Source organism: Nyctereutes procyonoides, unplaced genomic scaffold (assembly GCF_905146905.1).
Source record: "Nyctereutes procyonoides isolate TBG_1078 unplaced genomic scaffold, NYPRO_anot_genome, whole genome shotgun sequence".
NCBI classification, from domain to species: Eukaryota; Metazoa; Chordata; class Mammalia; order Carnivora; family Canidae; genus Nyctereutes; species Nyctereutes procyonoides.
Genome location: NW_026575030.1, coordinates 366,433 through 390,607, shown reverse-complemented (window position 1 = coordinate 390,607; position 24,175 = coordinate 366,433). Strand labels below are relative to the sequence as shown.

At 34.7% G+C, this 24,175-nt stretch overlaps 1 protein-coding gene across 14 annotated transcripts in view; it reads left to right on the top strand.

The window, feature by feature from the left end:
• Positions 1-24,175, top strand: part of R3HDM1 (R3H domain containing 1) — a 200,686-nt gene that overhangs the window by 137,400 nt on the left and 39,111 nt on the right. For all 14 annotated transcript variants that reach the window (XM_055316114.1, XM_055316109.1, XM_055316104.1 and 11 more), the window contains 2 exons: positions 11,454-11,608; positions 15,298-15,449. In XM_055316114.1, the coding sequence (XP_055172089.1) occupies positions 11,454-11,608; positions 15,298-15,449 (307 nt within the window). The remainder of the gene's footprint in view (positions 1-11,453; positions 11,609-15,297; positions 15,450-24,175) is intronic.

Here is a 24,175-nt window from a genome sequence, read left to right as displayed (position 1 = left end):
GGGCCTCAAACTCATGATCCCGAGATCGAGAGTCACACATTCTTCTACTAAGCCAGCCAGGCACCTAAATCTTTTTGCAGCTTTTAATATCCTGTCCTTTGGAGAGTATACTCCAAAATTATATACTTTTCAACTAGTTACTAGATTGTGGTTTTTGTTGATGTCAAACATCTCATTGTGACTTCTAGAAAAATGTTCGGGTACCTATCCAAATTACTAATAGAATTTCCCTTCTGGGGTGCCAGTCATACAGAGTATCAAAAGTTAAATGATGCTTTTTTTCAGCCATGACAGACTTAGAAAGATTCCTCAGGCTCTGGCAGCTTCCTGCCTTGTCTGGTTCATACCTGGTGAGTTTTCCTGACTCAAATATGAAAATGAATGTAAAGCTACTCAGTGTATAGAAAAGAATCATTGCTTCACAAGAACTTCAGGCTTAATCCATGATACAGAATGTGGCCCTTTGTACACAGACATCCAGGTTAAAGCTAGCTTTGCCCCACTGGGTAAAGTCTGATTTCTTGGTAAAGCAACTCAACTATTCATAGAAGACAGCCAGGTTATGACACTTCTGTTAGATCTTGTGTGGATTCATCTGAGAGATAGCAACAGAGAATACATTTTGAGCAAACTCAGTCTTTGAAGCAAAATAGCAAAGCTAAACCTCAGCAAGGAACATTGAAGTTTGGCGTGAAAAAACTGAGGTTGAGAGACACAGACCAAGGGACATGAGCCTGAAATATGTCACCATTTGAACCTCCTTTTCCTCTTTCAAGCTCTTCACATATATGCAAGATCTAATTATAATAAGGCAGGGAAGTGTAAGCTTGAAATACAAGAGGTCACAACTGTGCATCTTGAGAGTATTGGGCAAAACAAGTAAAAGTTCCTCCCAAGGAGAGGACATTGTGGGCTGATCTTTGAAACTCTGATAAATGGTCTTTTTTTAGCTCTGAATTCACATAACTACCATCTGCACTGGAAAAGTTCAACTTTTCACTCTGATTCCTATTTTGGGTAACCTCATTTATACCTATAAATAATCTTCAAATGAAAAAAATTCCCTGGTTGATTGACTATTTGCAATAATTTTTCCCTATAATTAAATTTATCTTGAGGTTTAAGTATCTTAAACTACAGTAAAAGTCTTCATTAACCAAAATGCTCAGAAAATGGAAAGAGATCAAGTATTTAGTGTTCCACTTATATAAGCAGTTTTACTCTAATACTCTTTCTACTCCAGCATTTGTCCCTGAAAAAAGTAAAGTTTAGGATCAAACTAACTATGTGCAAATCCCAGCTACAGTACTTAACCAGGAGATAACCTTGGGCAAGGTGTGAACCTCTCTGTGCTATTGTTTCTTCTTTTCAAAAAATGAGAATAATTACACCTATTTTCATAAGAATATAAGTGTTAGTATTGTTACCTTGTGGTACCATTGAAAAAATGAACATTATATAATATTCTAAATGAAAAGGCATAGGAATTTTGGGCTAAATTTGTGTTTGGTATGAATTCCAGAGTGGCCAGAGAAGACTGACATAGTTTGTTCTAAAATATTTAGTCTTTTTGTCTTGTTAGCTTCTTAATACATGCCTTTTCCTTAAAGTACAACAGAAGTCACATCAGCTGAATTTTTTCCTCATTCTTGGATTGTTAACTTGAGGTCTAAATTATGTTCTAAGAAAATTTACTTAAATCCTTCCCATCTTTTTTTGTTTTTGTTTTTTTAAATTCAATTAATTAACATATAGTGTATTATAGTTTCAGAGGCAGAGTTCATTGATTTATTAGTCTTATATATATAGTACCCAATACTCATTACATCATGTGCCTTTCTTAATGCCCATCACCCAGTAGCTCCATCCCCCGACCCCCTACCCTCCAGCAACCCTGTTTGTTTCCTATGATTAAAAGTCTTTTATGGTTTGTCTCCCTCTCAAATTTTGTCTTGTTTTACTTTCCCCTCCCTTCCCCTTTGGTCCTCTGTTTTGTTTCTTCAGTTCCACATGTGAATGAGATCATATGATAATTGTCTTTTTCTGATTGACTTACTCCCCATCGTTTTAAAAATTTCTGTTAATCTTATCCATAGCTATGGAAATCTTACTTGGAAAAGATTTTGAAACACTATGTGTGCCATTTCTATAAATAACGTAAGTGGATATTTATTTTGATATCAATGCATAGAAATAAGGCTACCTATATATACATGTAAATGGTGATTATCTATGAGTAATTGTTTTACAAAAATGATTTTTTTCCATAGTGGCTTTTTCCTTTTTCATATTATCCAAACGTTCTACCATGAAAACCTTTAGTACAAATCAAATAAGGCTTAAGAGATGTTTTAAATGTCCAGATTTATTCAGAAATAATCAAATAAAACCTTCATTTCAAGCTTTACATATTAAACCTAAACTAAAACAGTTTTGTGTTCCTCTTTATCAAGTAAACACTTTAGGATTAATGACGTGAAATTTGCATTTCACCTTCAGTACAGTTTCTAAGGAGAGGATTAATGAATGACCCATGAATTCACTGAGATAATTTGTAATCATGCAATCAATTCATTTCATTTTAATGAAATAGCAATTAAATCTGTTTAACCCTATTTTAAACATAACACCTTAAAACTTAAGTTCAGCTTTTGCTTGCAGAGCTATTTGCTTATACTGGAAAGTGAAAAATGCCATTCTCAGTCTGTCTGTCAGCATGTATAGTAAACGTCTAGTTTTGTGTAGAAGCATATATTATTTTGATTCTATTCTGTTAAGAATATGTTTTTCTCTATTATCTATTCAGTGAGTATAAATATTGAGTGCCCACTTACTGGCTTAGCTTTGCCATAGCTGATACAAGTTTCTTTGTTTTTAATGGGAATAGGGGCAGGGGATGTTAAAGTTACTAACCTTACTCTTAAAAAGCACACCATTTCATTTTTTTGTTTTTTAAGGCATATACCATGAGAGAACAATTAAAGAGAACAATTTTATGTTATCTATACAGTGGGGTTTTTTAAAGTATAATTAACATACAGTGTTAATAGTTCTAAGTATACAATATAATCATTCAACAATTCTGTACATTACTCAGTGCTCAAGATACCTGTACTCCTAATCCCCTTCACCTATTTTTACCCATACTGCCAACCACCTCCCCTCTTGTAACCACCTGTTTATTCTCTTCATTTAAGAGTCTGGTTTTTTGTTTTGATCGTTCTTTCTGTTTATTCCTTTGTTTTGTTTTCCAAATTCCATATATGAGTGAAATTATATGATATCCATCTTTCTCTCACTGACTTATTTCACTTAACATTATACTCTATAGGTGTATCCATGTTGTCTCAAATAGCAGATTTCATTATTTTTTATGGCCGAGTAATATTCCATGGTGTACATATATTGTACCACATTTTCTTTAATCATTCATCTATTGATGGACACTTGGGTCGCCTCCATATCTTGGCTATTGTAAATAATGCTGCAATAAACATAGGGATGCATATATCTTTTTGAATTAGTGTTTTCATTTTCTTCAGGTTAATACCCAGTAATGGAATTACTGGATCATATGGTAATTCTATTTTTCATTTTTTGAAGAACATTTTTTCTATACTGTTTTTCCCTAGTGGCTATACTGGTTAACATTCCTCCCAGCAGTGCACAAGTGTTCCTTTTTCTCTACATTCTCGCCAACCCTGGTTATTTCCTGTGTTTATGATTTAGCCATTCTGACAGGTGGAAGGTGATATCATTGTGGTTTTGATTTACATTTTTGTGATGATGAGTGATTTTGAGTGTCATTTCATGTGTCTGTTGGCCATCTCTATGTCTTCTTTAGAGAAATGTTTGTTCATGTCCGCTAACATTTTTAATTGGATTATTTGGGGGGTTTTGTTGGTTGGTTGACTTGTATAAATTCTTTACATAATTTGGTTATTGACCCCTTACCAGATACATCATTTGCAAATATCTTTTCCCATTCAGTAGGTTACCTTTTTGTTCTGTTGATGGTTTCCTTTGCTGTGCAAAAGCTTTTTATTTTGGTATAGTCCCAGTTGTTTAATTTTGCTATTATTTCTCTTGCCCAAGGAGACATATCCAGAGAAGTGTTTCTAATGTCAGTGTCAAAAAAGAAATTACTGCCTGGGGGATGCCTGGATGACTTAGTCAGTAGAGCATGTGACTTTTGATCTCAGGGTTGTGAATTTGGGCCCCACATTGGGTGTAGAAATGACTTTCAAAAAATAAATAAGTAAACTTTTTAAAAAAGGAAGAACTTATTGCATATGGTCTTTTCTAGGATTTTTATGGTTTTGGGTCTCACACTTAGGACTCTAACTCATTTTGAGTTTATTTTTGTACATGATGTTAAGACAATGTTCCTATTTCATTCTTTGCATGTAGTTGCCAGTTTTCCCAGGACCATTTGTTGAAGAGTCTGTCTTTTTCCCATTGTATGTTCGTGTCTCCTTTGTCATACATTAAATGACCATATAAATATGGTTTATTTCTGGGCTCTTAGTTCTGTTCCATTGATCCATATATCTGTCAGTACAATATTATTTTGATTACTGTAGCTTCATACTATACTTTGAAATCTAGGAATGGGATACCACCAGCTTTGTTCTTTTTCAAGATTGTTTCTGTTGGGTCTTTTGTGGTTCCATACAAATTTTTGGATTATTTGTTCTAGTTCTGTAAAAAATGTTCTTGGACTTTTAAGGATTTCATTAAATATCTAGGCCTTTTTAGGTAGTATGAACACTTTAACAATACTGGTTCTTCCAATCCATAACCATGGAATATCTTTCTATTTGTTTGTGTCATCTTAGTTTTCTTTCATCAGTGTTTGGTAGTTTCAGAGTACAAGTCTTTTACCTTCTTGATTAAGTTTATTTCTAGGTATTTTATTCTTGATGCAATTTTAAGTGAGATTGTTTTCTTAATTTCTCTTTATGCTACTTCATTATTAGTGTATAATAATGCAACAGATTTCTGTATATTTTGTATCCTTTGACCTTACTAAATTCATTTATCAGTTCTAGGAGTTTTGGGGTAGGATTTTCAGGGTTTTCTATATATTATATTATGTCATGTCCAATTAGTGAGTTTTACGATGTTCATCCTTTCCAATTTGATTCCTTTTACTTCTTTTCTTGTCTGATTGCCGGGGCTAGGGCTTCCATTACTTTGTTGAATAAGAGTAGTGAGAGTGGACATCCTTGTCTTGTTTCTTTTTTTTTTTTTTTTTTTTTTCTTGTCTTGTTTCTAATCTTCAAGGAAAAACTCTGTTTTTCACCACTGAGTATGATGCTAGCTGTGGGTTTTTCATATGTCACGATATGTTCCCTCTAAACCTTTACTTTGTTGAGGATTTATCATGAATGGATGTTGTCCTTTATCAAATACTTTGTTCTGCATCTATTGAGATAATGATGTGGTTTTTATCCTTTCTCTTGTTAATTTGATGTATCATGTTGATTGACTTGTAAATATTGAACTACTCTTGCATCCCTAGAGTAAATTTCATTCTGCACTGAATGATTTTTTTAATGTATTGTTGGATTTTGTTTGCTAATATTTTGTTGAGAATTTTTACATTTATGTTCATCAGAGATATTGGCCAGTAGTGTTTTTTTTTTTTGTAGTTTATCTGATTTTGATATCATAATAGTTGTAGTCTCATACAATGAACTTGGAAGCTTTCCTTCCTCTTCTATTTTTTGTAATAGTTTGAGAAGAATAGATATTAACTCTTCTTTAAATGTTTAATAGAATTCCCCTGTGAAGCCATCTGGTCCTGGACTTGTATTTTGGGGGAGCTTTTTGATTAGTAATTTAATTTCATTGCTAGTAATTGATAAGTTCAAATTTTCTGTTTCTTCCTGATTTCATTTTAGAAGATTATATGTTTCTAGTAATGTATCCATTCTTTCCAGATTGTCCCAATATGTGGCATGTAATTTTTTGTAATATTCTTTTATAATCCTTTGTATTTCTGTGGCTGTCAGTGGTTTCTCCTCCATTTCTGATTTTACTTAAGTTCTCTCTCTTTTTATGAATCTAGGTAATGATTTATCAATTTTGTTGATCTAGGATCAGATCCAGGTTTCATTGATCTGTTCTCTTGTGTTTTCAGTCTCTATTTCATTTATTTCTCCTCTAATATCTATTATTTCCTTTCTTCAACTGGCTTCGGGCTTTGTTCATAATTCTTTTCCTAGCTCCTTTAGGTGTAAGATTCTTCTTTTCCTAGCTCCTTTAGGGGTTTATTTGAAATTTTTCTTGCTTCTTGAGGTAGGTCTACATTTCTATGAATTTCCCTTTAGAACAGTTTTTGCTGCATCTCAAAAATTTTGGACCGTTGGGTTTTCATTTTCATTTGTTTCCATGTATTTTTTTTTTATTTCCTCTTTGATTTCTTGGTTGAGCTATTCACTGTTTAGTAACATGTTATTTAGCCTCCGTGTATTCATGTTCTTTTCAGATTTTTTTCTTGTGATTGATTTCTGGTTTTATACCATTGTAGTCAGAAAAGATACATGATACATTTTCATTTTTTTCAATTTACTAAAATTTGCTTTGTGACTTAACATGTGATCTGTTCTGGAGACTGTTTCATGTGCACTTGAATGTATGTTATACTGTTTTTGTTTTTTGTTATCCTTATACTGTTTTTGGATAGAATGTTCTGAATATATCTGATAGGTCCATTTGATCCAACATGTCATTTAGATCCAGTGCTTCTTTGTTTTTTGTCTGGATGATCTATCTATTGATGTAAATGGGGTTGCAGTCCCCTACTGTTACTGTATTACTATCAGTTTCTTCTTTGATGTCTCTTAATAGTTACTTTATGTATTTAGGTATTCTCATGTTGGGTGCATAAATATTTACAATTATTATTTCCTATTGTTGGATTGTTCCCTTTATCATTACATAGTGTCCCTCTTTGTCTCTTGTTGCAGTTTTTGTTTTAAAGACTGTTTTGCTTTGCATGACTATTGCTACCCCAGCTTTCTTTTCACTTCCATTTGCATGGTAAATGTGTTTTGTATCCTTTAACTTTCAATCTGCAAAAGTATTTAGATCTGAAGTGAGTTTCTTGTAGACATCATAGACATGGGATCTTGCTCTTTATCCATTCATTCAGAATTACTGCTCAAAAATCAGTTTATTGTCTTCTGAGATTTCCCTTCTAACTGTTCTCTGTTGCTGCTTTTAAAATTTTCGTATTATTACTACTTATAATTACTAAGTATCTTGGTGTGGACCTCCCTGGGTGGATTTTTTTGGGCTCCCTCTATGCCTTCTGGATCTGGACATCTGTTTCCTCAGATTCAGGAAGTCTTCAGCTATTGTTTCTTCAAATTTTCTCTCCTTTTCTCCCTTATCTTGTTCTGGGATCCCAATAATCCAAATGTTGTTATACTTGGTGATGTTGCTGACCTCCCTTAACCTATTCTCATTTTTTATTTTTATTTTTGATTTTTGCTATTCAGCCTGGTTGGTTTTCATTACCCTGCCTTCTAGATTACTGATCTATTTTTCTGCATCCTCTAATCTGATTCCCTCTAGTATATTTTTCATTTCAGTTATTTATTCATCTCTTTTTTTTTATTTTCTCTTTGTTGAAGTTCTCATTGAGTTTGCATAATTTTTTCCCAAGTCCAGTTAGTATCTTTATGACCATTACTTTAAATTCTTTATCCAAACGTATTGCTGATCTCAGCTTCATTTAGCTCTTGCTGCGGTTTTGTCCTTTTCTTTCATTTGGGACATACTCCCTATCTCCTTATTTTGTCTAAATCTCTGTGTTTATTTCTATGTATTAGAAAGGTCAGGGCAGCCCCGGGTGACTCAGCAGTTTAGTGCCACCTTCAGAGACCCAGGATCGAGTCCCACATCGGGCTCCCTGCATGGAGCCTGCTTCTCCCTCTGCCTGTGTCTCTGCCTCTCTGTCTCTCTCTGTGTCTCTCATGAATAAATAAACAAAATCAAGAAAAGGAAAGAAAGAAAGAAAGAGAGAGAGAGAGAGAGAGAGAGAGAGAGAGAAAGAAAGAAAGAAAGAAAGAAAGAAAGAAAGAAAGAAAGAAAGAAAAGAAAGGTCAGCTGTGTCTACTGACCTTGAAACTAGTGGCCTTATGAAGAAGGGGTCCAGTAGTGCCCTGAAGTACAATGTGTCTTGTGTTCACCTGAACCAAGTTCCTCAGGGTATCTCCTCTGGTTATGAGTGCTCTGCTGTTGTATCTGAGCCACTTTGCCTTCAGTCCTCTCAGCTGCCGAGGCCTGCCTTTCATGCTGTGGGCAGGATTCGGTCCCTGTGCTGTTTAGGGCCAAGACTAGGGCCACTGTGGGCTTGCAGTTGGGCAGTTTCAGCAGTCAGACCAGATGCCTGCCCTCAATTTGTCTGACATGGCTGCAGTGATCCAAACTGCAAGGCTCTCTTCCTGTGCTGCCCCTTGAGAGCTTTTTGTTGCTGAGCATGACTGGCTGTCAAATCAGATGTCTGCCCCTAGTACATCTGCTGGGGCTGTAATGAAACTAGTTTGTATGGTTATCTTCCCATCTTCCTAGGGCATGGGTCACTTTGGAGTGCCTCCCAACGCTCTCCAGACTCCTTGAAGGATGTGACATGGCAGGAGCCACTTAGGAGGGTTCCCTGTAGCTTTTAAAACATCTGGAATAAGGCAATGAACAAAATTATGAGAAAATTAACATGAGCTTCTTAGGAAATACATTTTCTTTTAAAGTGCTTAACATTCTTGTTTTTAATAGCTCTAGTATTATTTAAGAATATACTCCCAGTTTATTTGTGCTTCTGAATGAAGTACTAATATTTAGTCATTGTTCTAAATTCCAAGTCTTTGTGTTCTCAGAGTTCTTTTACTTCTACTGTACCCCCACAGGTATTATTCATTTTAGAGTTTTTTTCTGAAATTTTTAAGTCTAAGCTCAAATGTTTACCTCTGTCAGGATTAATTTCTCCCTCCTGTTTTCATAAGCCCTATTTATACTGCTGTTCTAATATGATGTTAGGGCTGAGCATGCCTAATTCAAAGATAGGACCGTGTCTTACTCATAATTACATCACCTACCAGTCACATCCTGGGTTCACAGCATACTACCCTCTGTTACAAATGAGATGCTGGAGTCAAATGTTGTAGATTTCATGTTATATTGTCACATTTTGGAGATGTGTGTGGTGTTTGTGTGGAGATACACTGTGACATGGATACTGATGGGGATTATGTTGCATTAGGGAATCTAAAATACCATTGGAAACTTACTGATGCAAATTCCATAATGTAGTGTCCTATAACATGGAATCTATAGCTGTCTTTTGAAAGTTTTCTCTGCCAGACATTTTTTTTAATAAGAGAATTTTCAGCTGAGAGGCTCCAATGTGAATCTCCAAAAATTAGTGAATTTAAATAAAGGAAATCAGCCACATTTGCCCATAAATTGGCTTTTTTTTTTTCAAAGTTTTATTTCAAGGTAACCTACTTTGAATGTATTTTGAATAAACAATAAAAGTAGTAAGAGAAATAGTTGAAGTTCCTTGGGGGGATGTGACTATATAAGTCAAGGTATTTTAAGTCAGATTGTTACAATTATTTCTGCCAGGTATCTGCATTTTTCTTTTCATTTATAGTGGATTATAATTCTCACAAGACTTTTATAAGTCACTTTTCCAGTCTATAAAGAGCTGAGCCCAAATTCTTACACTGCAATGTATGCTTTGATGATGCTTGGAATTAGAGCGTGAATTTGAAGTCCATGAGATTTAATAAACTGAAAAGAGTTGACTTAATGTTAGACCAAAGAGCAAGAAAAAGTTTCTTCTCCTTATCTTCTATTGGCCTACAAGTTTAAGTATTATAGTATAGAAAATTCATTCACAGAAAAGTTTAGGAAATAGCATATTCTCAACCACTTCATTACTGACTATGATTAGATTATAAATTTTTTATGCTCAGAAGTCATTTGTAATGTGGTCAGAAAGCACTGTTGCCATGGAAATAGCATAATTGTACAAAGTCCTTCACTATTAAATATTTCACTATAATTGGATTTTACTATGTTGTTGTTAATATGTTGTTTAGTTAACAAATATGCTTTGTATTTCTGTCTTTAGAGAAGGTTAATGCCAGATTTTATTCAGTTATTTAGTCATTGAGCAGAATCATTGAGACTTCTAGGCAACTATAGTGATGCTGTTGTCTATAGTCAAATACCTCAGATGGAATCTTTGCCATTTCTGATGCTTTAGGGATTAATAACAATAAAAATGAAAACTGATATTTATAGGATAGTAAAATACATTTTTGGTGTTACCATAGAAGTGATTTCACTGATGTTTAGTGGAAGTTTGTATAAGCAATACTATAGTTTGGTTCATCTTTGTAGAAACTTTTTAAATACCCTGAAGCTGGATGGTTAGTTGTATTTATCTAGTTTCTTTAAAAAAAAAAAAAAAAAATTTTTTTTTTCTGGTAGCTTCTAATACTTTACATAAGTTTTGAGATAATTGGTCTACCTAAAGGAATCCTCTTGGCGGAAAGAAACAAAATAAAATTATTCTTTTTTTTTTTAATACAATTCTTATTCGCTAACTCAAAGCTTATCATTGTGGATTCTTATTTAATGACTGATGAATTCACTTGATAAAAGTAAATTTATACTCTTAATTTACTACTTTAGTTACTAATAGTGCCTTTAGAGAAGAGTTGTCCCTTGGATGTCTGATTTGTGACTTCAGGCAAATTATTTAATCTCTTTCAGGATCTGTTTCTCTGTCAAGTGACCTTAAGAATACAATAAGGAGAAATAATCTAAAAATTTGCTAAATAATTCCATTTTCTTTGTGCCCTTGACACAGTCCTGATAAAAGGATTGCTATCTTAGTGTGACAGCTGTTCTATAAAAGCGTTTCTCCTCTTTCCTACTTTTGGTCTTCAGAATGGCTAGCTTCCTGAGCATGCAGCCTCTAATGTAACGTAGGGCCCTGTGTTTGGTTTAATGTTCTGTTATTACCAACTCAAAATTCTCAGTAATTTTTAATAAGCAGCCCTGCATTTTCCTCTTGCACCAGGACCAGAAATTTTGTAGCCAGTACTGGTTCTCAGAAACTAGTTGTCATAATAGTTTGTAATATACACTGAATAGTAGTTGTCTGTGACCATATAAATTTCCTCAACTATAAAGGAAATCTCTACATAAATTTTATCTGAATGTATTTTAAATGGAGAAAAATATAGCTGAGAGTTACCCACACAGTAAATCCTTTAAATGTTAACTTTGATAATAGAGGGTTTTTTAGATTTGGTATTTTAACAATTTTGTCATTTCAAAATACAGAAGTATTTGCTTAAAACACAAAAATATTCTATTAGATGAAAACAAAATAAATTCAAAGCAGAATTTAATTCATTGTGCCATTACAGGTTATCAAGTTATACCCAACCACCAGCAAAACTACCAAGGACTAGTCGGAGTTCAGCAACCCCAGAGTCAGAGCCTAGTTGGTGGCCAACCCAACAGCATTGGAAATCAGATCCAAGGAGTAGTCATCCCATATCCTTCAGTGCCATCATACCAGGTATGTCACTATTGCCATCTTTGGGTGAAGGTGATTTTGAATAAATGAAATGTATAGCTATAGTTTATCTCCTCTCTTTTTAATAGAGGGAAAATGCTTTGGGATACATAATTTTATAGTCTTAAGAGTTGTATTAGTTATAGCAGCTTTGTTTTACCCTTATCGTATTACTTTATTCATTCACGTCTTTAATTTTTATAAAAAAAATAAATGTGAACTATAATTTGAACCACACTGATAGTGGCAAGTAAATTTTGTTGAGCACTGTCTCTCTTTCTGATGATATAAATATATAATAAGCAAGTATCCTATTCCATTCTTTAGCTTCTTAGAAAGTCTCTTTTGAGAAAAGAGTGGAATAAGGGAAAATAGGTAGAGGTAGGTATTTAGGAGAATGAGGTAGTGTGTGGACATTAAATCAGTGTTTACAAAATAGAGAAGAATGTTAAGTTTTCCATGCTGGAACTGATCTTTTTCCCCACCTCAGTCCCCAGAAAAGAATGGCATATCATGTATTAAAAATATTTCAGATTTTAATTAATAGTTCTAAAGTAGTTACCTATTGTTTCATAAATAAGTCAAATACATTTAGTATTATACGGCACATTTTCACAAATTTGTTTTACCCTTCCTTCATGTTCTTAGAATAACTTGTAAGTTAGTTTGTTTTATTATCTTTATGGTTTTCCATAGCTGAGCCTAATATTAAGAACTCAAAAGACCATTTTCATTCATCTCAACAAGGTAAAGACAATGTAGTTAGAAAGATAAATGTACATGTAAACAAGTTGATGATAGTGTATAGACCCATAACTAGAGGGATCATGATACAAAGCCATGAACAGAGTAGGACTTGAACTTCTGTATGAGGTACAGAAGTTCTCTGGAAAGATAAAAACCTTTAATTAGCTCTTAAAATTATGGGCATAAATTGATTAAGAAGAAATCCTGGGGGTGGGGAAGGATATGAGTAAAGACGGTAGCATAATCCATGTAATTCCAGAAATTTAAATTGAAGTTAAATGTAAACTATGTAATTGTCAAAAAAAAAAAAAATATGGAATTGTCAAGGATGGTGAGGACTAAGAGTATGTCTAGCTTTCTAGTTTCTTGATAATAATTAGTAACTAAGGGGGGAAAAAAATCAATCATATATCTAGATTTTGCATCTTTGTTTTCTCTCCTATCCCCCATACTTCTAATTCCTTATCCTCTGTGCTTGAGCCCAGGCACATGAGACTGCCCATTCCCCACTTTTCTGTAGCTTGATATTAGGCAGGATCCAGTACCAGGCAGGAACCCTCCTTTATCAAGGACCTTGGTTGTGCTACCTAACCCAGTACATTGAGCATCTGTTAGATATCCAGGCACTATGGAAAAAAAGATCTGCCTTTTACCTCTAGGGGCTCACAGTCTAGTGCAAGTAATACAGTTTGTTTGTTTGTTTGTTTGTTTGTTTGTTTGTTTGTTTTAAGATTTTATTTATTTATTCATTCATGAGAAACACAGAGAGGCAGAGACACAGGCAGCGGGAGAAGCAGGCTATATGCAGGGAGCCTGATGTGGGACTCCATCCCCGGTCTTTAGGATCACGCCCTGGGCTGAAGGCGGCGCTAAACCACTGAGTCACCTGGGCTGCCCAGTAATACAGTTTTTAAATAAATTACAGATTGTTAGTGTAGCTTTGTTTTTTGTTTTTTTTTAAGCTAGATACTGGAAATGTGTCAGAGCTAAGACAGTAATTTGTATAGCATACTTTTTTATAAGTTATAAATCATTTCTCAAGGTATTTTATATAATCTTCATACTGAGTAGAAAACTATGAGAAGGATGACTCTGTAGAGCAATTAAAGCCTGCTTTACAATTCCTATTATCTCTGATAAAGAGGTTGGGTGGGGGATAAAATGCTGACTAAAAAATAGTCAGAAAAATCATCTGTCCTCAGTAGAGTGTATTAGTGGCCATATGTCTCAAATACTCTTCCCTCTCTTTTGCTCCTTCAGTTTTTCTTTACCGCTAGTTAAAGATTTGTTCTATATCTTTTTTTCTTGATTTGTTCTATATCTTAAATCATCTAGATTAAACTGTGTCATTTTCCCTGGATCTGCTTTGCATATATATTAACTTAGATACAATCAGAAATAATACTCTTAGAATGTTACATTCCTTTGGTAGACAAAAAGACTGAAATATGTTTTACAGAGTTGGATAAATCAAACCAGTAACTTTCTCTTTGCAATAATGGAGCCAATTGAAAGTAATTAAGAGATTACTGTGCATTTTGAAAAGACTAGTTTGCATTTCAAAAACATGTTATATAGGCAAGACTTATTAGAAGTTAATCACCTTGTAAGTCATGGAGGCCAAGTAGAGAGAATCATGAAATGGTTAAAGAGCTGAAGCTCTGGAACCAGAAGGCATAGGTTCAAATATTAACCTACTTGTTTACTGGCTATACAACCTTGGGCAAGTTACTTAACCTCAATTTCCCCATTTATAAAACAGGGGTGGGGATCCCTGGGTGGCTCAGAGGTTTAGCACCACCTTCGGCCCAGGGCGTGATCCTGGAGTCCCAGGATCGAGTCCCGCATGGGGCTCCCTGCATGGAGCCTGCTTCTCCCTCTGCCTGTGTCTCTGCCTCTCTGTGTGTGTGTGTGTCTCTCATGAATAAATAAATAAAATCTTTAAAAATAAAAATAAAAATAAAACAGTGTGATAAGAGTACCTTCTTAAGGTTATTAGGAAGTCTTAATACTATAACACACATATGGTTAGAACAGAACCTGATGCATGGTAATAAATAACTACTCAATAATATTAATTTGCATTAAGATCACTGTTACTACTGTTATTATTGTACTGCTATTGCTAACATCATCATCATCATCCTCCTAACCTTCAGAAGCTTTTATCTTGGCCCTGTTTACCCAAATCAGTATAATCCACCTGTAATACAGTGGCACATTTATAAGTTAAGGACCCATTACAATATCAGAAGAGCCCTTCATGTCTGTGGTTTCTATTTTAGAAACTTAAGAAGCCAGAGACCTGAAAAAACCATTATGTTCATGTGGTTTCATAGAAAACAGAATTGAGAGGTCTACTGTTGTAGATCCTGCAAGTAGAGATTACAGTGGAGATAATGCCTCCCATGAGATGGAAGTAGGATCTCATTTTTCACATAAGGAGCTGTTGGGTCTCCCACTAGATTAGTCATTTGCCTAAGGTCACATAGATAGCAAAAGGGTAGAGCCAATACCACCTCTAGATATCTTAAGCTCCAGAACTCATACTTTTCTGGTCCAGTGTATCTCACCACTCCACCTGAGTTTTACTTCACTCTGTGTGAGGCAAAGTATATTATATTACTCTTTCCACATCAGATGATCATCCTTATTTGGAAACTGTTTCTTTCTTAAAACTTTTACTTAAGGATGTAAGTCATATTTTATTTTTATGATGTAATGCATCAAGCCTATTGTTCAACTGATAAATGCCAGCCAAAAAACAGTAGCTGGCTGAAAAGAACAGAAATAAATGGTAGTACTATGGCTAACGTATCATGACTATTGGCAGTTCAACTTATTCCTAAATGTTGATACTGGAAAAGTTGATAGAGGTTAGAGACATTATCATTTGCATGGTTTTGAAGAACCTTTTTCACTTTAAATAATCTTTCAAATTTTAGGTTTCACTGCCTCAGAGTTCTCAAGGAATTGCCCATCAGACTTATCAACAGCCTGTTATGTTCCCTAATCAGTCTAATCAAGGATCTATGCCAACAACCGGAATGCCAGTTTACTATAGTGTCATTCCACCTGGCCAACAAAATAATTTAAGGTGAGTACAACTAAGAAACCTAATCCTATAGCTTCTCATTGTTTATCAGGATTATGGTATGTTGCTAATTTTAACATTGACTAAGGGGCATGGCCTGAAATTATTATCTAAAATAGAATAGAAAAAATAGGATAGAGTCTCCTTTTCTCATAGTTTTTCTAACACAATCAGTGTAAGTCAGACATTCATATTTCACTAAACCTAAAGAAGTCCCATCTTCTCTCATGTGCCTAAGGGTAGGCCATTCTCCTCTTAGCCAGAAGGGGTGGTAGTTGGCCATAGGCCTTGGAGTTGGAGCATTTAATATTTAAGATTCTTGTAAGAGTTGAGGGAAAATGTATTTCTTGTATATGACCTCAGAAACAAAATTTCTTGCTAAAATTTTTTAGGCTCTAGGGAGCTCGTTTATTATCAGTAAGAGGAAGGAGGTATATAGGAGAAGCAAATGATAGTAGTTCTATGTAAAATAAAAGCAAGTCACGAAGCTGCTTCTTCAACTACCTTTGCTTGGAAGAGCAGAAGCTCTTCTGATAAGCCAAATGTGATACAAATAATAATCTTCCTTTGAATTGAGTAACTTTAGTCCATTATTCAGAAAGTATTACAGCCTTTCATTTATTCTCATGATATCCTTGTAAGGTTGCCAGAGGGACTGCCCTGCTCTTTTTAGGAAGGAGGACCTATGTTTTAATTGCTGATAAGAGGTTGGCACTGGTTATGGTTACAGATGATGGTATTTAGGGGTGAGAAAGGAATTGACAGACTTGCTTCATTGAATATACTTGGGAGAGTGGAAACTTGGCTCTTACTTTGTTAGCAAATAGACATGTGCACACACACACACAGGTACTCACATATTTCCTCCATCTTGGTTCTCATTTTATTTGTCGTCACACACACACACAGGACTCACTTATTTCCTTGCCTTTCTGGCTCTGTGTCTGTCACTGATTAAAGAGGCCCGGGCTTTTTAAACAGCAAGTTGGTTGTGAATCATAGGCAACTTTGGAACTTTATATTCTAATAAGCCCCAACTCTTCAGAGGTGGAGCAGCTACACAGTGACAATAGAAATGTATACTGTGTTAAATTTCCCATTGGTTGTGTAAGTTTAAAATCTCTAAATAAGGGGGAGATGCTCCCAATCTGAGCCTCTTTTTCTAATTTATGTAAATTTGGGGCCTGTAACACCAGGTCAGGTTCAGAGCTGTTAAAAGCAAAATTCTAAAAAAAAACAAAAAAACAAAAACAAAAAAATAAAAGCAAAATTCTATGCTAAAGCAGGTGAAATGGATGATGTGAAAATGACTGGATTATCTGCTTTTTGAACCAAAGCGAACTTTTTATCTGAGGGAAAATTACCAAAGAAATCATTCCAGTATAGAGCAGAAGCTAAGAGAAGTTGATATTAATACAATGACTCATTCAAAATCAAAAGACACCTATTTTTATCCGTTAACTTGTATAGACTTAGATGCTAGATAGAGGGACTTTCTTAAAGGAAGGTCAAGCCTAAAAGGACCGATATAAAATGGCTTAGACTTTAAATTTTTCCATGTTTGTTATATTTATGGGTACCTTGAAGCAGAAGCGATCTTGTCTCCTTGACTCTAAGAGTGCTGACCTTGGAAGTGTGTGTAGAGGTGAGAGCCATGGCTCTGTACTGTCCCCTACATTTAATGTTAAGTATGATAGCAGGATCTAAAAGCCGTCAAGTGGAATATTAAGAAATAGTGAAAGGGATTATAAGGGAAAGGAGGGGAACTGAGTGGGAAAAATTAGAGAGCAAGACAAACCATGAGAGACTCCTAACTCTGAGAAACAAAGGGTTGCAGAAGGGGGAGGTTGGGTGGGAGCTTAGGATAACTGGGTGATGGGCACTGAGGAGGGCACTCGATGGGATATGACCACTGGGTGTTATATGTTGGCAAATTGAATTTAAATGTTAAAAAATGTAAAACAAATAAAAGCAAGCTGTCAAGTAAGTGCTAATAACTACACCTTGGAAAGAACCATACCAACTTTTAGTTCTTGGGCCTGCTTCTGCAAGAAAATAAAAATTTGAAGAGCTACCCTTGGCTGAAGGAATAACTTCGAAGCCCAGGAATTAAAAGGGAAGTGAGATTACCCTCCAACTTGAATCTCAAGGAAAAAGGCTTTGAGTTAGATTCTGGAGGCTCTACTGAGTCTGTCCTTGAAGCAGAAAATATTTTTGGGTGTTATTCTCAAGTAGACTAAATATGGTAAAATGTTCATTTCTTTTCTGAATTATTTGTGTTTTCTGTGTGAACAGAACATATTTGTTCTTTTCTGGTATGCCAAGCCAAGACTTCTTAAAAGACACTCCATTTTGTAGATTTTTAAAAAATTCTCTCTACTTACCTCACTGAATTTGAATCCTGCATTTTTACCAAAACATTAAGCTGAGAAATGAAAAAAGGTATTACATTATCTCTTCAGAATAACTCACATAAAGAGAAATATGTACAGTTAATCATCATTGTGGATTCGTATTTGCAAATTTGGCCTATTATAATTTATTTGTGATCCCAAAATAGATATTTGCAGGCTTTTTGAGTTATTTGCGGACAGGCACAGGGCAATGAAAAATTTGAGTCACCCAGTGAATACATTCTCACCGAGGCTGAACAGGTAGACAGTCTTCCTCCTTACTTCGGTTTTCATATCGTAAATACTCTTTTCAGTCTATTTAGTGCCTTAGTTTTGGCTTTTTTGTGCTATTATTTGGTGGTTTTGTTGCTCAAAATGGCCCCAAGCATAGTACTAAAGTCTGTGTGATGTGTCTTATGGAATAAATATGTATGTTCTGGCATGAACTATATTGTTGTTAGCCATCAGCTCAACGTTAAGGAATCAACAATGTGGCATATCCAGAAAAAGGAAAAAGAAATTCAATCTGTAGGTGAGACCGCTCCAGAAAATGCTAAAGTAACATCTAAAGTGTGTGATTAAGCTATGGAAAAGATGGAAAGGCAGATAAATTTGTGGTTTTGTGGGATGACAACCAATAAAAAAGCATAATGACAGCATTATTCTGAGGCCAAAAACCAAAGAGATTTATGGGCAAAGTGCTCTGGATCAGGAAAATACTAAAACCTTCTCAAGTAATGTTTCATTATAAAGAAATACTGGATAAAATTATTGTAAGAAATCTATATTAAATAAAATAAACAGAAACACACATAAAAACAAGGTTATGTGTTGATCAGTTGATGAGGATGTTGTGACCGAGGCTCTCAGTAGTTTAACCCTGTATTTCCTCTGTGGACAATGGCTCAGTATTTGCTAATTCAGTGTTCATATGACTTTTAGAAGTCAGAAATAACAAGAACCAACTGAATTTTATACATAGTACTGTGTTAGGCGCCATAAAGGCATACAGAATGCAGTAGCAATATAGAGTTCATACTGTTAATTGAGTTTTAATCATTTCTACTGCTAAAGCCTACTAAATCTTAGTAAAGTATGATGTTCGAGTATAAAATTTGACAAATCTATGGCCTTTGTTTTTCAGAACACTAAAAAGTTTGCTTTCCTCTCTAATGCCAGACTCAATCAAGCAAGAATTTTATATTTAAATATATTTAGATATGGAAGAATAGGACAATAGTCCTTGTCCTTATGGACCTACAGGTTTTTTTAAGATTTTATTTATTTATTTGAGAGAGAGTGAAAACAAGAGAAATCACAGAAGGATAGGGAGAAGCAGACTAGCCACTGCGTGGAGAAACCCGTATGGGGCTCAATCCCAGGACCCTGAGATCATGACCTGAGTTGAAGGCAGACACCAAACCAGCCAAACCACCCAGGCTACCCTAGGGAGCTACAATTTTTTATGGGAAGTTAAATGTATACATAAGAAAACAAATAGAAATCATATAAAATGCATACAAGGAAGGGCTAATTTGAGAGTATTAAAGAACAAAATGTGTATAGAGACTAAGCATTTTGCTAACCAAATGGTATATAACCGTATTACCATTTGAGCCCTACCTACCTGGTCAACATTTCTTCACCTTCAGGTTCATTCCATCTAAAGTGGTGTTTTTATTATAGTAACCTTACAAATGCAGGTAAAAAACCTTTCTTCCAAAATTTTTTCTTGTCTATAAACATTTTACATTTCTAGAAGCTTGTCCTCAGAGTGTCCTTCTGAAAAGGATAAGAATGTGCGTTTTTACATATAGACTATGAAACATGGAAAAAGTTAACCATAGAATTTAACCTGAAAGCCTAAATTCTTCAGCTCTGATTTCTAGTACCCTACCTCATTAACATATTAGGAATCATTATTCCTAATCTTACCAGCATGTTAGAATCACCTATAGGGCTCTTCAAAATACTGGTAATAACCCCTAGTTCTCCACATTCTCATTTCACTGGCATAATTTTTTTGAAGCCCTCTAGGTGATTCTTCAGGCAACAAGAGTTAAGACCCATTCACACACTTAACCAGCCCTTCTCATCTTTATCCATAGACTTGAGCTGTGTGTAGCCATAACCCAGTAATATTTTATACATTTGCAAGAAAGGTATTGTGTCTGTCACTGTTTATTTGCAAACTTCATCCTGGACCCAATGTTTGAAGATAAAATTGTATAAATTAGCCTATACCAACAAGTATACCCAGTTTTAGATGGAAAGTGTATGTTAAACTCTGGGCTTACAGGGTCCCCATCCAAACATTCTTTATGTTTTTACTAAGTGGACTGTGATGAGCTTCATTCCATTACCAGATTACAGGGAGATAAGATTTCTGTAAGAACAGTAAGTGAGATTTTGTTTTGAGAAATGTCTTCCTTAGCTTGGGTTGCTTAGCAACCTTTTTTTCTTTTTTCTTTTTCGTTTTTTTTTCTTTTTTTTTTTTTTTTGCAGAAGCTCCTTATGCAGAAAAATAGAATTTGAATTTTGAATTATTATTTTTACTTTCAGCTCAGCTTTTCAGTTACCACTGAGGCAACTCTATGTTTAGATTAAATTGTGTTGTTACGTATACTCTGAGGATTTGGCATAGCCTGATACATGTTACGTGTCTTGTCACTTTCAGCAAGCCATATAGTGGTCAGAAAAACTAGTTTTACAACTAATTGTGAGATTTCTCTCAATCTTCGGCATGGAGAGAAAATGAATTCCATTCCTGCAGTGTCTTCAGAAGTGGCAAGCTAGTTGGATAAATCTTCAAAATACCCTCATTTTGGTGGGGGTTTTTTCCTCCTGTTTTACCTTTCATTTCTCATTTTTATCTTGAAACTCAAAAGGAAAATATATACCTTTGTTTTTGATCTGTCATCTCAAAGGGCTAACATACAGAGAGAGAAACTTGAAGAGACTGTAACCTCTTATCTTTCAGAACTTGCTAAAAAATGTTTCACAGTATCTTTATGAAATGATGAAAAAGAAAACCTTTTAAGTCTTTTTCCTTTTTTCCTCCCCACAGTATGTTTTTCCCCATTTCTATATCCTACTATTCCTGCGATATCCCCTTTGTCCTACTTCTGGAATCTGTCTTGCATTCATTTTATTTCTCTTAAACTTCTGGTTTTGCATTTTAATTTTTTCATTTGCCTCAGCGATCCTTTGAAATGATTGTCAATAACAAAGTGTCAATCTGATCCATATCTTTCAGGGAAGTTTTGCTTTTGTTGTTACTAATAAGGAAGTTAACACCTAGCCTAGAGAAATAAAATGTAATAAGGAAATGACATTTGGAGCTAAAAACATTGCCTTTCCATAACATTCATTTCCTCTTCACTGAGTATAAAAGCTTATTATTTTTGTAGGCATGAATTTATCAGCAAATTCATTAGTAAATTAAGTTTTATTGACAAAAACGATACTGAATAGGAAGGGAAGAAGATGCTATAGCTATTTCATTTTTTGTGAATTCACCAAAATGACTGATAGTAGTAATATTTTATATTAAAATAATAGTATATAATAGGTACGCAAAGAATTACGTGGGATGAGCAGTGACCTTTCATGCAAAAATCCCTTTATTCTATACATAAGTAATACAAGTATGGTCATACTTGTGGCTCTCCCTCAATCTATGTTTTGTCTTTAAAACAGTATTTTCTCTATCTCTCATTATACATATGATACATTGTCATTGTAGAAAATCTGAAAATATTAACAATTAAAAAATATAAACGAACATGAAAAAGCAAATCAACTCTAGTCTCACTACCCAGAAATAATTACTGTTAAATTTTAGTGCACTTCTCAAGTCATTTCTCAGTGCACACATAATATGTAAACTTTGTTAGGAATTAAATATTTTAAACATTGTATTTTCTGTATTTTTAATTGTGTTATTCATCAGCTCTGGTTTAAAGATTAAACCATATAAAAATACATGGAGTACAATTCTAAAATTCTGCCTGGCCCATGGCCCTTGGTGCAGAGCAGTTACTATTCACCAAAATAATCCCAATTTAGACTTTGGATGTACTTTTCTAATACTTTTACTGCTTTTATTTTTTTTTTTTAAGATTTTATTTATTTATTCATCAGGGACAGAGAGAGAGAGAGAGAGAGAGAGAGAGAGAGAGAGAGAGAGAGGCAGAGACACAGGCAGAGGGAGAAACAGGCTCCATGCAGGGAAGCCTCACATGGGACTCGATCCCGGGACTCCAGGATCACGCCCTGGGCCAAAGGCAGGCGCTAAACCGCTGGGCCACCCAGGGATCCCCTTTTACTGCTTTTAAGTAGATACGTGAAACACTTGCAGTTTGGAAAGAGCATCACTGTTTTTGTTTTTGAGGTAAAGAGATTAGGAGTGTTTTTGTTGTCAACTGTGAATTTTTTTGCATATATGGAATTATTTATATAAATGTTTTATTCTACAGCTTGCTTTTTTCATTAAGTGTTAGTTTTGAATGTCTTTCCACAGAGTAGTTGAATTTGTCCTTTGAGGTTATGATGGAGGGAAACCAACTTGTAAGAGGTCAGGCTAAGGAATTTGTGTTTTAGACTTTTAATAATAGCAAATAACTGTGGTTTCTGAAGTATGAAATTGATGTGATAAAGTGTCTGGTTTTGTGTTTTTTAATTAGGTCAGTAACAGTCATCAAGATACATTTTAATTGAGCAGAAACCACAAGATCAAGTAGCAGAATCCTTGCCTGTGGTGGTGGCAATAGGAAGGGGACACATTTAGGAGGCCCTTTGAAAGAAGATATAAATATGTGGTGATATTGTGAGTGTTAAAGAAAAATTTCAAATATCTTGATGGAAAATGTTTCACTAGCAACAATAGAATGCCAAGATTGGAGATGAGTGTAATTATTATTTGGATATCATTTACTTAAAAATACCTACTAGATCTAGGGCAAACAGACTTTTCTGTAACAGGCCAGAAGGAAAATACCTTAGGTTTTAAACACAGAAATACAAAACTGTGGGTACTGTTTTAGGTATTTATGTAATAAAAGAGAAAATAAATTTCCAGCAGTACCTGGGTGGTTCAGTAGCTTGAGCATTCGACTCTTGATTTCAGCTCTGGTCATGATTTCAAGGTCCTAGGATCAAGCCCCACATCAGGCTCCCCACTTAGCAGGGAGTCTGCTTGTCTCCCTTCCCCTGCTTGTGTGTTCACATGCTATCATGCACACACACCCCTTCAAATAATAAGTAAATCTTTTAAATAAATAAATAAATTTCCAAAGGAACTTTTTTGACAAAATTCAATAATAGAGCACAGTTTTTTTTAATACAGTCCTAATAAACAGAGAAGAATAGAATTACTTTAGATAGGGAGATAACATTTCATCTCATTGGGGCTTAAGTATGTGTTCTTTATCATCAAATTGATTGCAAATGTTTATCAATAAAAACCATTCTTGGGGGGGAAAAAAAAACATTCTTGGCTTGTGGGCTATTCAGAAGTAGACATTAGGTCATAACTGGCCTGGTGGCCATACTTTTCCAGTACCTGTATTAGATGATTCATTGCAAAAAAGACCAGCAGGAAATGGTCTGAAATGAAGGTTTATCACAGAGGAAAAGAAGGAAAGAGAAGCCAACATACAAGGAGATTTCAAAGATTAACAGTCAGGTGTTGCTGGGGAGCATGAAAACCATTAAAAGAGCAAAGACAATGGATATAACAAGAAGAGATCATTTGCAACCTTCCAGACCATATGTAGTAGATGAGAAAACTCTGAGAAGGAAATAATAAGTTTAGACAGTTCATAAAGTCTTGTGTATAAAGGGTCCAGAGTATTTATTCAAAAATAGATACTACTTTTTTGAAAGATAGAAAGGAAAGAACATATAAAGGAAAAATTCAGATTAAAAGGTATATTTTATAGACATTAGGGGGAAAGTAAATCTCTTAATTTTCCTGCCTACTTCTTGAATCGTTAGATTTTCACTACTTTTTTCACTGTGTACATTTTAAGCTTTTCCAAATTTTTTTCTAAATATCCACAGTGACATTCTGCATAGCCCAAGATTTTGGATGGCTTTCCATTTTATTTGGTATTTCTCCAGGCCATAGGTAACGTAGATAACATGCATCCCCTGAGATATGCTAAGTGTTTAGGAGACAAAAGAGGTTTGTCTTGAAAGTGCCCCTATGGCATATCCCATGTACTTTATTTTGTGAATAATTCCTATGGCTTTGGAGTGTGCTGACTTTGTATTTTACTTACTGGTATTGGGAAAAATATGAGGCAAGTTGATAAAAGGATCTTAAAAACCTGC